The 12614-nt window shown below is 38.4% G+C and overlaps 1 protein-coding gene across 2 annotated transcripts in view; it reads left to right on the plus strand.

Annotated features, from left to right (window-relative positions):
* atp2a2 (ATPase sarcoplasmic/endoplasmic reticulum Ca2+ transporting 2) overlaps window positions 1-12614 on the plus strand; it is a 35761-nt gene that overhangs the window by 8125 nt on the left and 15022 nt on the right. For both annotated transcript variants that reach the window (XR_010000010.1, XM_003222747.4), the window contains exons 4-8: window positions 1721-1825; window positions 4028-4166; window positions 10524-10604; window positions 10889-10974; window positions 11410-11874. Coding sequence is in view for 1 of the 2 variants with exons in the window: in XM_003222747.4 (XP_003222795.1) it covers window positions 1721-1825; window positions 4028-4166; window positions 10524-10604; window positions 10889-10974; window positions 11410-11874 (876 nt within the window). In the remaining variant the exon portion in view is untranslated. The remainder of the gene's footprint in view (window positions 1-1720; window positions 1826-4027; window positions 4167-10523; window positions 10605-10888; window positions 10975-11409; window positions 11875-12614) is intronic.

Here is a 12614-nt window from a genome sequence, read left to right on the forward strand (position 1 = left end):
GCATGGAAACCCTCAGGGTGACCTTGGGCAAGTCAGACTCTCAACCTCGGAGGAAGGCAAGAACAAACCTCCTCTAAATAAACTCTACCAAGAAAACCATATGAAAGGGAATTTTCTTGGACACCATAGATTTGAAATAAAGGCATGAACAACAACACAAAGAGCAACTATTTAAATTTCTATTCATAAGTAAGTCATATTGGGTTTGGTGGGATTCCATTCTTTTAAGATGTAGCCTGCAGAGTTCCCTGTCATTAAGGCAGGATTGAACAGACTCAGGCTAGTTTCTGAGTACTGTAAATATTCAGAGTTGTATTGTTATAAATTCAGTGTATGCTTGTGTGTTGAGAATGACACTGAGCCACCAGTGTTTGTATTATTCCAAAAATGTGATGTAGACAGTGTTTTTGGATGGGGAATTTTCTGTCTATAGAGTTAACAGCATACGATGAGTCAAAATAGGGCACATGCACGTTTTAAAATGCCCAATTTAGTGTCTGAAAAGTGTCATTAAAATCTACTTAAGATTTAATTCTGTGTTGAAAAGTGAAGGCAAAAATACCGGTAAAGGATTATCTATTAAAAATTATGTACATCATGCTACTCAGCTTATGGGCAGTATCTCGCCAACCGAACATAATGGTTTTACAGCATATATGCACAGAACCTACACCTCCTTGGTTCTCTACTCTCTATCCAAACTCCTCCTTTAGAAGAGAGGTCTGGTTAGCAACTTGCTGTACACTGGCTTCCAAAGATTGGAAATTTCACTTTGTTCTTCAGTTGCTTTGCACTTCCTGTTGCTCAACATGTTCAATATAGTAGCTGCTATTTTTCCCCAGTAATGATTGTAGCACTTACTATTGACTGCCAAGAGACTATAGATCCCTCATATGAACTTACTAGTATTAGCAACAGATCTTGGCCGTGACTCAAAGCACTTTCTTCAGTACATACAATCCTTGATTCTGTACAAGGGGTTTCACACTTCTTGTATGTTCCTATCTCCTGATCACTTTAGTGAGAGACCAGTTTGTGCCAAAAGTATGCGTGCAAGCCAGAACCACTCAAGATTTTAGAAATTAGCATCTCTATTTTGAACAGAGAGAACAAGTTTAAGAAAAAAGTGTAGTGGAGGTGGGACTGGAAAACAGCAGCAGTTCATAATATCATTGTAGAACTTGATCTTCCCATCGATAAAAACGACCATGCTTCAGTTCTCAAAATAGCAAGCTGGCCAACCATAAAATGCCAGCTCAGATCTTACATTTTGTTAAAAGAATTTAAATAAGTATAAACTATGGTTCCTGATTTCAAGTTGTCCTTCACATTTCCTTGTTCTCTACTTGTAGGAAGGTAACGTGTTTTCTGTTTTGTCAGTTTAATCTATTTTAGGTTTTGTTTATAATTTAGTAACTTGTTTTGAAAACAAGGGTACAGCTCTAGTCTGCTCATGTCTCAAATGTGCAAACTGCTTTCAAAGAGCAAGCCATTTGGAAAAAGGCAGGTGAGAATTATTTCTTTGAAATGGAATTTGCTTTCTGTTTTTAAGGTGTGGTTTCCGTGAGTCAGCAAACATCTTTTAATGGTGCAGTAAACCTAGGGGATATCTAATTGCAAGTGAATAAAGGACGGCTAAATTTTCGATGACTCTGTGGTAGAAAAATTCAATCTAATAATTTCTTTCTGCAATCTGAACATTCTTCAATTTTCCTTACAGGTATTGGCCTGGTTTGAAGAAGGCGAAGAAACAATCACAGCCTTTGTAGAGCCTTTTGTAATCTTACTCATATTAGTAGCCAATGCAATTGTGGGTGTGTGGCAGGTAAGCAGATACTTTTGTAATACTGAATCTCAGAAGACTTGAAACATGACGTGTATAAGGCAAGGGTGTGCCACCTTTTCAGCAGTGACTGTGAGGTTGCTTGAGGGCTGTGTGTGGATACAAGCCTATAAGGCAAGTGGCCCAGTTTACATTTAAACTGTTTCAAATTAAAATTGCCATTATATATGTACATGTATATATAGAGAGATAGATAAATGGATTCCATTCTGAAATGATGGCAAAAGTTCAGGGTCTCAGAGATGCTGTACATTATAGAAGGCATCCTATATCCCCTAATTCATCCAAGGAGAGTTGAAGCTTGTGTTGCCTAAACATCATGCCCAGTCTCTCTTTTATGGAGGAATTTCATGGTGATTTGGCTGTTCAGATACAAAATAAGTATTTTATTGCTTGAAGTTGGTTTTATGAGGTCAGGAAGAATGCTGACCTTTAAAAAAACAACAACAACAACAGAGTACTCTTGGTAATGAGACAGTGTCCATCTCAATATTGTAATTAACGTAAGTACTTAGCATGTTCCCGAAGACCAAAGGACAGAATCTTAACTAGCCCAACGTGTGTTGCAAGTTGCCTAATATTACTGATTATGTGGCTATTGGTTTTGAAATTGTCAGTTAATTTTATAAACTGATTAATGTAGCAGAAAGCACAGGCATAGTGCAGATCCCTTAATTTCTACTGAGCTCTCTCTCATGTCATCACCAATGGAATGTTAAAAATAGTCATTCCGAAAATTTCTCTGGGAATTTCTCTAAAGATGGCTCATCTAGGTGGCTTGATGCTGCAAGTCTGCTCTTGATGGAATTATGAATAGGCATTATAAAGGGAGATAAATGCTGCAATTTTGTCCCGTGTAATTTCTAGTAATAGCATGACCATTTGCTATGAAAGCTAACTGTAGCAGCTGGAATAGATGAAAGGGCACTTGATTTTTACTGTTCAGTGTATGATCCTTCAAGCATTTAACTGGAAGGAAATGTTGGTTGTTACGGCGGAATGGTATGAAGAACCATCCTAACATTCATTATTCGTTTGCTAGGATTGTGTGTGTGACTTCCTCCGTTGATTTTGAAATTTCAGTGTGCCTTTAGAAGTGAGGATGGGAAGATTAAAACTGTCTTTTCTTTTTCATGTCAAATGTTAGTAAGAGGTTTGTGAAAGAACAATTTCAGTGATAGGTTTGAAGAGATCTGTGGCTAATAACAGCTCCTGTCAGGATTTCTCCCTCTCCAGTATAAGCTTTCATCTTTAATTCTGAAGACTTGTTGTTTTCTCAATTTCTCTGTCTGGGTTTAGTGACAGTATAAATCATGGACAGATGACTCTCATTTGACCTTCAGCGTACATATTAGAAATGGAGCTGTTGGCTGGTTGAATATTTTCCTAATTTTGGCAAACTGTAATAATTAAGCAAGATTTGAGTAGTAAACTGTTGGAGAGAAGACAGTCTTGTTAACTGAAAGGCCTTGGCTCTTATTAAATAACTGCAGCCATAAAGCACTGTTAATATAATCATAGGATCAGTTCTTACAGTTGGATAAGGAACATCTGAAACTCTTAACGTGTTCTCTTCTTGAATATTACACCTGACCCCAGTTAATAATGGACACCCTGTTAGCAAGTTAGAGGTGCAAAATATTGTATAGTGTCTTTCCTTTGCAACTTTGGACAGGAGGCATTGGGGGCAATTGTTTTCACCCCGCAATCTTTGTTTTCCATGTTAGAACTGTAGACACATCCAGCAAAACAGGCTAAATGTTAAGGAAGGGATGGAATAAAGATGTTATAAATTATGCAAAATGTGCTTTTTGGTTTGACCTGTTTGCTCTCTGCCTTCTGTGAGAAATAATAATCTAATGAAATAATCTAAATTTGAAAGGTCATTCTGCTTGTTGAATGGACTCCAAAAGAACCTTTTGCCTCAAAGCACCAAAACTATTATTTTCCTGCTGAAACTGTAATGAAAGAATGTGAAGCAAACTGAAACACAAAATAGTGGCTTCTTGCCTGGAGTGAAGCTTTGCAGGCTGTTTTCTCAGCTGTTGGAGCTGCATGATATATCTAGTTGTGTCAGAAAATGAAAATAGATTGTTTGCTTAATGGTCTACTAAATGGGAAAATTGGAAGCAACTCCAGTATAAAAGCTAAAGCTTCTGAGTCCTGATTTAATTTTTCTTGAAGGAGAGAAATGCTGAAAATGCCATTGAAGCTCTTAAAGAATACGAACCTGAAATGGGCAAAGTGTACCGGCAAGACAGAAAAAGCGTACAAAGGATAAAAGCAAGAGACATTGTCCCTGGTGATATCGTGGAAGTAGCTGGTAAGATGCTTTGATTGCTATATAATATGTGTGGTTTATGATAACCTTTGATTTGCTAAAGTTTTTGAAGCATATGATACTAGTAAATTTGTTGACCTAGACAAAACATGCTGAATAGAGGTAGTTCAGAACCATCAATTTGGTTTGTTAACTTCATATCAGACTTAATCTGCATACCCATGGATTGTGTGATCTTGTTAAAATCACACTTTATTTTGTGATCAAACTGCTGTCATATTTCAGCTGAAATAAATCATGCTGGTTTCAACAGTGTCTGCACTACTTTGGTCTACCCATTATTCCTCACTAGTCTCAGTGTTGTGAGGTCAGAAAATTTACTTCTGGAGGCCAAACGTGCTGCCTGAACAACAGCTGACCTGATGTGAAGTGACCAAAATAGACTATACGTCTTCTCAGAGTGATTTGCTTTGTCATGGGTACACAATAACTTGGTCTGGGGTTGCAGCTGCGAAACATTAATAGGAATGTACTAGTAATACAGCCAGAAGGTACACCTTAATGCTCATTTGCATTGCAGTTCAGGCAAGAGGACTGAAATTTACAGTATGTAAAATAAATGCTTTGGTGGTGTACATTTCCAAGCAAACAGAATTTTATATACTGGTATATACTGGAGATAATAACAGATGTGTACCTGCAGAAGACTGAAAGGGCCTTCCAACTACTTTATAAGTTCAAGAGTGAAAAGTGTTTAACAGGCATACATTTAATTATGGGGGTTAATTAAAAATGAGATTTGGAAGGAGCAACTGTTTCTCTGGCTTCCTTACCTTTATGTTCTTTCAGGTTCCCCTATTTTGTGGTAGCACTACCTTACTGCTAACCATTCACTCTGTGTGATGACATATCAAAAGGAAAGTGATGTGGATTTAGTATCTGCTATTTAACAAGCAACTTGTATTAGATATACCAGTATTTAACTTCGTGTACTTTATTCTAGTCTAGGGGGCATAAAGAAATAATTGCAAATTGCAGTCATATTTCATGAAACTTTTAGAACAAGTAAATACACATACTTACCTCTCTTGTTCAGATTAATGTCCTTAATCATAGTTACTGACTTAAATGTGTTTGACCCTTGTGTTGGCGATTTGACATCAACACTGATAACACTAATTCCCAAAGTAGCAACAGTGCCATGAGCAGTCTTAGGATGACAAAATTCCCAACAAACTTCAATACTCCATGTAATCCATGATGTTGAAATCAATTCCTATGAGTGACTGCAACCTGGCTAAAATGTTAGGGTGTGTGATAGAGTATATACACTGTGTTCCATAGCTAGTGTCAAGACCTGGAGGTGAGAGAAATTGTGTGCATGCCTTTGTCATAAGTGCAAGCTTATTGAATGGCCTTTGACATGATGCCTTCAAAAAGAGGACCATGTAGGGAAGCGACAAAGCACTTGTTGCGGGGATGTGTATCTGAGCATGGAATTCTAGGCAGCATGCCAATAGAATTTGCATATGCCGGCAAGTGCACCCCACCATTGACTGGAGTAGAATGACCAGGTGGAAGTTCTCTCCCATGTGTTATCTCCCAGTGATGCCAAATGTTTGTGTGGGAGTTCAGTGTGGGGTTTTCAGCAGAGCAGGCATTGTGTGTGTAGTCACTGACCCTAAAATAAGCATTCCTTTTGTCAGGAAGAAACTTGATTCTAAACACAGAATGCTTTTAAAAATCCATCCCGAGCCATATCATGTCAGGAAGTGTACTGTATCAGCACTGAGCAAACACCTGGCTTCCAGTATACATATAGGACGTGGCAGATGGTGTATTGATAAAGGATTATGTTGTAGTATGTTAGAGTAACAGAGAAGCATATACCTGTATGGTATAAGTAGGTTGTTGACTTTCAAAGAATATTGCTTGTTTGCTACTATGTAGAATAGATGCAGGGGGGAGCAGAAAGATATATTTCACTGTGCAATCCATCACTTTGAATTTCTGTACATCTGGATGTAGCTGTGAAGTACTACCAAAGCTGTAGGCTTTCTGAGACTAACTGGAGTGTGACTAGGGCCCCTTCCACATAGCTGAATAAAATCCAACATCAGCTTTGAACTGGGATATATGGCAATGTGGATTCGGATATTCCAGTTCAAAGCAGATATTTGGTTTATTCTGCCTTGATATTCTGGGCTCTATGTCTATATGAAAGGACAAATCTGAGCTGTGAAATGCATTAACACCAGTGAAGTAAAGAGGCTTTTAAATGGAAGAACAGTAATATAGAAATGAAAATATGACAAACTTGGCCGAAGTTCAAGAAGTACATTTTGAGGCCTCTCTATAATATTAAAAAATATCTAGAAAAGTAATTGTTCAAGACACGTCTTAGGGCTGAGTACTGAGTGCTACCACCCTAAGAAATGCTCAGGCAAGGTGGAGCATAAACACTGAAGCATAACACAGATTAATATCTGGAACAGATTAGGTATAGGCTGCACTGAACACATTGCAGGGACTCTAAAGTAGACATTGTACTTGTAATAGTGTTTGAGACCAATTGAATGTTAATAGAATGGAAAAATAGTTTGCCCTCCCTGTGACTGACAGAAATGTTGCGGTGGCATGGCGGGAGACTCCAAAAACACAGCAGGAATTAGTGTGTTGTGCTCTCAATGGCCCGACATGTACAGATACTGTATATTTATTTAAGATAAATAGCAAATATCTACCCTTTAAGAGTTTTACAAGGGTGGATGTACTTCCCAGAGCGGGAGAATGAGAGAGCTTGCAACAGCCATTTTTATTCTGTATTTTGGAGAAAAGTCCATAATACAGAATTATCCTTGAGTATCACCCCCAAAGTGTATTCTTTTTCTGGTAATTTTTGTTTGCATTCTGCATATGCTCTGGGGCTCGTTTCTATCAATACTTCGGACTTATTGATGAAATTCTGAAACATTGTTGGGCCTAATTGCATTCTAGACAAAACCTCACCCTATTCTTGCTTCTAGGAAGCAGTGAAGTTAGAACAAAGGCAGTAGAAAGATGTGTAATATTTTTTCTCCAGTCCTGATCCTTTTTCTCCCATTGAAACAGACAGAGAGAGAGCTGCCCCAGCCTAAAACTGCCTTGAGTATAGGCTGCTTGATTCTCCCCACTGCTGTATGTGATTGACAATTCTGCCTTTATTTATGCTTAAGGAGAGTTTCTAGTTCTCTTGACTAAATTTGGAAAGTAAGAACTAGCATCTGTTACATTCTTTTGTATGTTCTGATGTTACTGTGTTTGTCAGCATAAGAACCAACTTGGTGATAATTCCAGTGTTATGGTGAAAGTGTTTGTGAATAGTATCTGCTTTTATAAGTGTCAATTCTGCATTTATACTTTTAATAAATAGCATTTGTAAAGCAATGTGCAGCATTAGTAGAACTAATTGAAGCGTACTTCTACTAATCAAGTATTTCTAGCTTTTTCCAATGATTTTAGCCTGTTTTTTTGGCACTGAGAAGTCCAGCTAAGGTGATTCTACTCCAAAAAACTAATCCTACTTCATGCCATTTTCCACAGATCTGTAAAATGGTCTGGAGTTCAAACTAGGACAGCGTAATTACTGCAGTATTTATAGACGTATTGTTGAGTTTGACCTCTCTGGGTGTAGTGGGTTTGGTGACTGAGCTAGGAGGATTGAAGAGCATTGAAATATGCTTTATTTGTGGGCTGCATTCATAGTACACCCTTACAACAGAAATTGTGCTGCAAAAGGATGTGTTATTGGAAGCAAGGGAAAGAACAAAATGTTTCAAGATCAAGGTAATTTCTTAGTAACTCTGTTCTGCTTTGACGAATCATGAAAGTGTGTTGCGGTAGTGGATGTTGTGCTAAAATAAAATTCTTTTCTCTTGCCTTTCATTACCTGAATGCATTCAGTATTGTTAATAATGGTACAGATTGAGATAGTATCTACACAGCCATATAAAATCCAGATTATCTGCTTTGAACTGAATTATATGGCAGTGGCTCCTTCTACATTGCCATATAATCCAGATTATCAATGCAGATAATCCACATTATCTGCTTTGAATTAGATTATGTGAATCTACACTGTCATATAATCCAGTTCAAAGCAAATAATCTAGATTTTATATGGCAGTGTAGAAGGGGCCAGTGTAACACATATAATCCAGTCCAAATGAGATAATGTGGATTATTGGCTTTGATAATCTATTTTATATGGCAGTGTAGATCCAGCCTGAATATCCCTTATCAGGAATGCTTGGAATCGGAAATGCTTGGAATTTGTTTTTTTATGGATTTTAGATTGCCTGTATTTGCATATGCATCCATGATGAGATATCTTGGAGATGGGACCCAAATCTAAACACATAATTAATTTCTGTTTCATATATACCTTATACAGAGACCCAGAAGGTAATTTCACACAACTTTTAAAAATAATTGTGTGTATGAAAGCAAAACCGTCACTATCTCAGTCACCCATGTGAGCGATTTTGGATTTTGGGATTCGGGATAAGGGATGCTCAACCTGTATTAATGGATATGGCTGTTTCATTTGGCAATCCTGCACAAAATCATTGTGCATAGCACAAAGTAATGCTGCTACTTCTAGATTCCAGAGCTAAGAGACTGTACTTCTGTCACTAATCTGTTGGCTGCAGTTTTTTTACTTATTTTCATACTGTTACTGCTTTCTTATGAATTCCTTATGTTTGTCAAAGCCTACATGGATTAACTGTTGTTAAAGTAATCCATACATTGGATTGATCTCCCAGGTCATTCTTCCCATAGTTGCCACACTGCTAAGTCCATTTCCAGGCCGGCACCTATACACTGCTAATATGGAGATCCTGTCTTTTAACATGCTATTGGCAAATGTGGCGGGGCATTTGAGATACCCAGCTGTGTACTCCTATAGATTGATAGGCTTACTTTTGCATTGGGCCGAGTCTTAGCTGCCTGTTTTGGCGGAACTGTGATAGCAGAGAAACAGCTGCTATCATGTATCTACATATAAACTTCCTCACGACATCAGGGGAGTACATTCAAATAGTTTGCCCATTTTTGGCCTTGGCCATTGTTTGTCTTGTACTATTTTCTCTTCAGTGCTGAAGGGCACAGTGAGTTTAGCGTTTTTGTGTGCAATAACGGAGCAGACAAGGAACAATATTTCTGGATGGCCCTATATAAGGATAGTGAATAAAACACACTTAGCCTGTTGGTCTGTGTATTCTAAATAGAGACTCAGGCATATATGATATAGTTTGTTTCCCATCAAAGGGCTTGCCAAGCTTAGCATTGTAATTTTAACCTTGTGAGACTATCTTAAAGAGCACCTACAGCCACAAATGTGTGTGTGTGTGCTTCATTCTGTAGTAAGTCTTCTTCCTGTCATGACAGAGCACATAAGGTTGCAAACCTGCTAGCTTTCTCGCAGCCTCATACTCTCTCTGAATGCATGATTGCCGTCAGTTGCATAATCAGTTCCTGTAGGAATTTGCTTTTCTTCTGTGCATCCCTGCAGTCAAACTCGAGGGACTCTTGACTTAACAAGTCTGTTTCTTATAACAGGATCAGTAATTGATTTACCGGTGATGCAAGTATTTTCAGTGCCTTGTTCTCGAGCTTTCCGTATACTTTTAATTCCCTGTTATGGTAGCAGTTGGCTGAGTAAATATTTTACCTTGCTTGGTATTTGCTACTTCATAAAAACACATGCAGAATGAAATGTGGGCAAATGCAAACAAAACTGAATCTTGACAGTGACCTGTCCAATTCAAAAGAGTCCTGTTGCTCAGTCCCATAGGTTTCTGTGCCTCTAGTGGGGCTTTTATGCTTACTTTTCCGACCATATGTGAAGCTTTGCATGCCACAGTACAAACTGTTTGTGAAGCATTAAGCTTCAAATGCAGTTGGCTACGTGGCTTTCAACGGAGTGTGTCCATTACACTGTTTAAGAAATCGAAAGTCCCCTTGGGTATATAGAGCCAGTCACATGGTTTATTGGATCTTCACAGTTGCCAACATCTTAATAAGCTGATGGAGAATTCATAGAAAGCTCGGCGTGCGTGTGTATACAAGCCTATGTGAACTCTTTGAGTAGTATGTGCAATCATGTTAATATAATTTACATTTCTCAGCTAAAAGGGGAAGTCAAGATAATTGGATACCAACTCAGGAAATAAATTCCAGCAAGTAAACACTTTCCAAAGGAGGTCACGAAAAATGTTTAAAATAGATTATCTGTTTAATATTTTCAAAAGAAAGAAGCACCGTATTTGGATAAACATATAACTGATAATATGATGTAGAAGATCTTGCCTTTGCTTCTTATTTGCCAAACTAATGTGGTATATTTTCAACCCATAGTTGGTGACAAGGTTCCTGCTGACATAAGAATTACTTCTATAAAATCCACAACTCTAAGGGTAGACCAGTCAATTCTCACAGGTAGGTGATTCTTACAACTCTCTTTTGTGTTCATTCGAAGCCATTGTGTGAACTTGTTATCTTTCTAAGATTGTTCATACAACCACAAAAACAGATTGGCCCCCTCTTGATCTTATTTACAGCCCCCCGGGAGACTCCCAGATATGTTTCAGTTATCTGTGTCTCTTTCCCACATTTTTGTGGGTATCCAAAATCTTCTCAGTCCCATCAGTGGTGCAGATAGAAACATGAAAAATGTAGACTTTACAATACTATATCTCATTGGTGCTGTCACTGTCTTTTAGGTGAATCTGTGTCGGTCATTAAGCACACGGACCCAGTGCCTGATCCTCGTGCAGTGAACCAAGACAAGAAGAACATGCTCTTTTCGGTAAGTAAAACTTGAAATATTTTTCAATATTTTTAAACTGTCACGCACTAGTTCTTAAGAAATGATTCTGCAATACTGGCTGTTCCTACAAGTGTATGTGCCCTTCAAGTTATCTATCAATTTATAGCAACCTCATCAATTTCATAAGATTTTCTTAGACCAGCAATCTCCAGAGCTGGTTTTGCCTGTTCCTTCCTCTGAGACCCCTTCTACACTACCATATAAAATCCAGATTGTCTACTTTGAACTGGATTGTATGGCAGGGTAGACTCATATAATCTAGTTTAAAGCAGAGAATGTGGATTATCTGATTTGAAAATCTGGGTTGTATGGATGTTAGCTAGCATCTGAAAGCATATGTGATGGGCCCGCTTTATGATGTTAGTGACTTTAATTACACTATTCTTCAAGTGCTGTTTTGACTTTTTGGTTTAGGGTACCAACATTGCTGCTGGCAAAGCCATGGGTGTGGTGGTGGCTACTGGTGTGAATACGGAAATAGGCAAAATTCGTGATGAAATGGTGGCTACTGAGCAAGAGAGGACCCCACTTCAGCAGAAATTGGATGAATTTGGAGAGCAGCTGTCCAAGGTCATCTCACTTATATGCATTGCTGTGTGGATCATCAACATTGGGCATTTCAACGATCCGGTTCATGGCGGCTCCTGGATTCGGGGTGCTATCTACTATTTCAAAATTGCCGTTGCCCTTGCTGTAGCTGCAATCCCAGAGGGACTGCCTGCTGTCATCACTACATGTTTGGCTCTGGGCACCCGCCGGATGGCCAAGAAGAATGCTATTGTTCGGAGCCTGCCTTCAGTGGAAACCCTGGGCTGCACTTCGGTCATTTGTTCAGACAAGACGGGCACTCTCACCACCAACCAGATGTCAGTTTGCAGGGTATGGTTACATCACTCACTTGTTCTGTTCTTTACCTTTTGGAATTGAGTATCGTGACGTAACTGAATTTGGGTAATATGGTTGCCTTTACATCGGCATCAGTGTAGCCTGCTACCAATATCTAGTTCTATCAACAAAGGCATTATTATTGGGAAAGCTAGAATTACAGTTAATTGAGATGGGAGCGTTGCACTTCTTAGAACTTGAGTACTCTGTGGCACAAACCAAACAACACGTACAGGACTTGGTTTGAGTCAAATCAGGAATCTTTTGGCATTCTCGGAATTCAGTATGTACAGATAGGAGTAGAGCAACTAGTGGTTTGTTTCTGTGTGCATCATAAGTGCAAATTTGTATGCTGGTTAAGAGAGGTGGCATTGTGCTCTTAAGCAGTTATCCAGGATTTCTTTTATTCTGCAATGTCTGTGTCTCACTTGCATTTGGCATTCCAAGAAGGATTTTATTAGGAGTTCAAAGAGACATTTCTGACTTGTTTTCAGACATTCATTTTTAATGAATTTTCATTGGATTAGAACTAAATGTACTAGAGTTTCTCCAAATTATGTGTCCATTCAGAATTGTTGGGACAAACTAGAATTTCATATAAGTAAATGATGATAAAGATGTCAGACCTTTTTTGTATCTTCTGAGTTTCTTCAGTAATTCGGCATATGTGTTTAAAAAACTGTCTATTCTCATTTGAATTAGCTTTTTGGCTATCTGTTATTCTCTCGCCTTAC

Source organism: Anolis carolinensis, chromosome X, assembly GCF_035594765.1.
Source record: "Anolis carolinensis isolate JA03-04 chromosome X, rAnoCar3.1.pri, whole genome shotgun sequence".
NCBI classification, from domain to species: domain Eukaryota; kingdom Metazoa; phylum Chordata; class Lepidosauria; order Squamata; family Dactyloidae; genus Anolis; species Anolis carolinensis.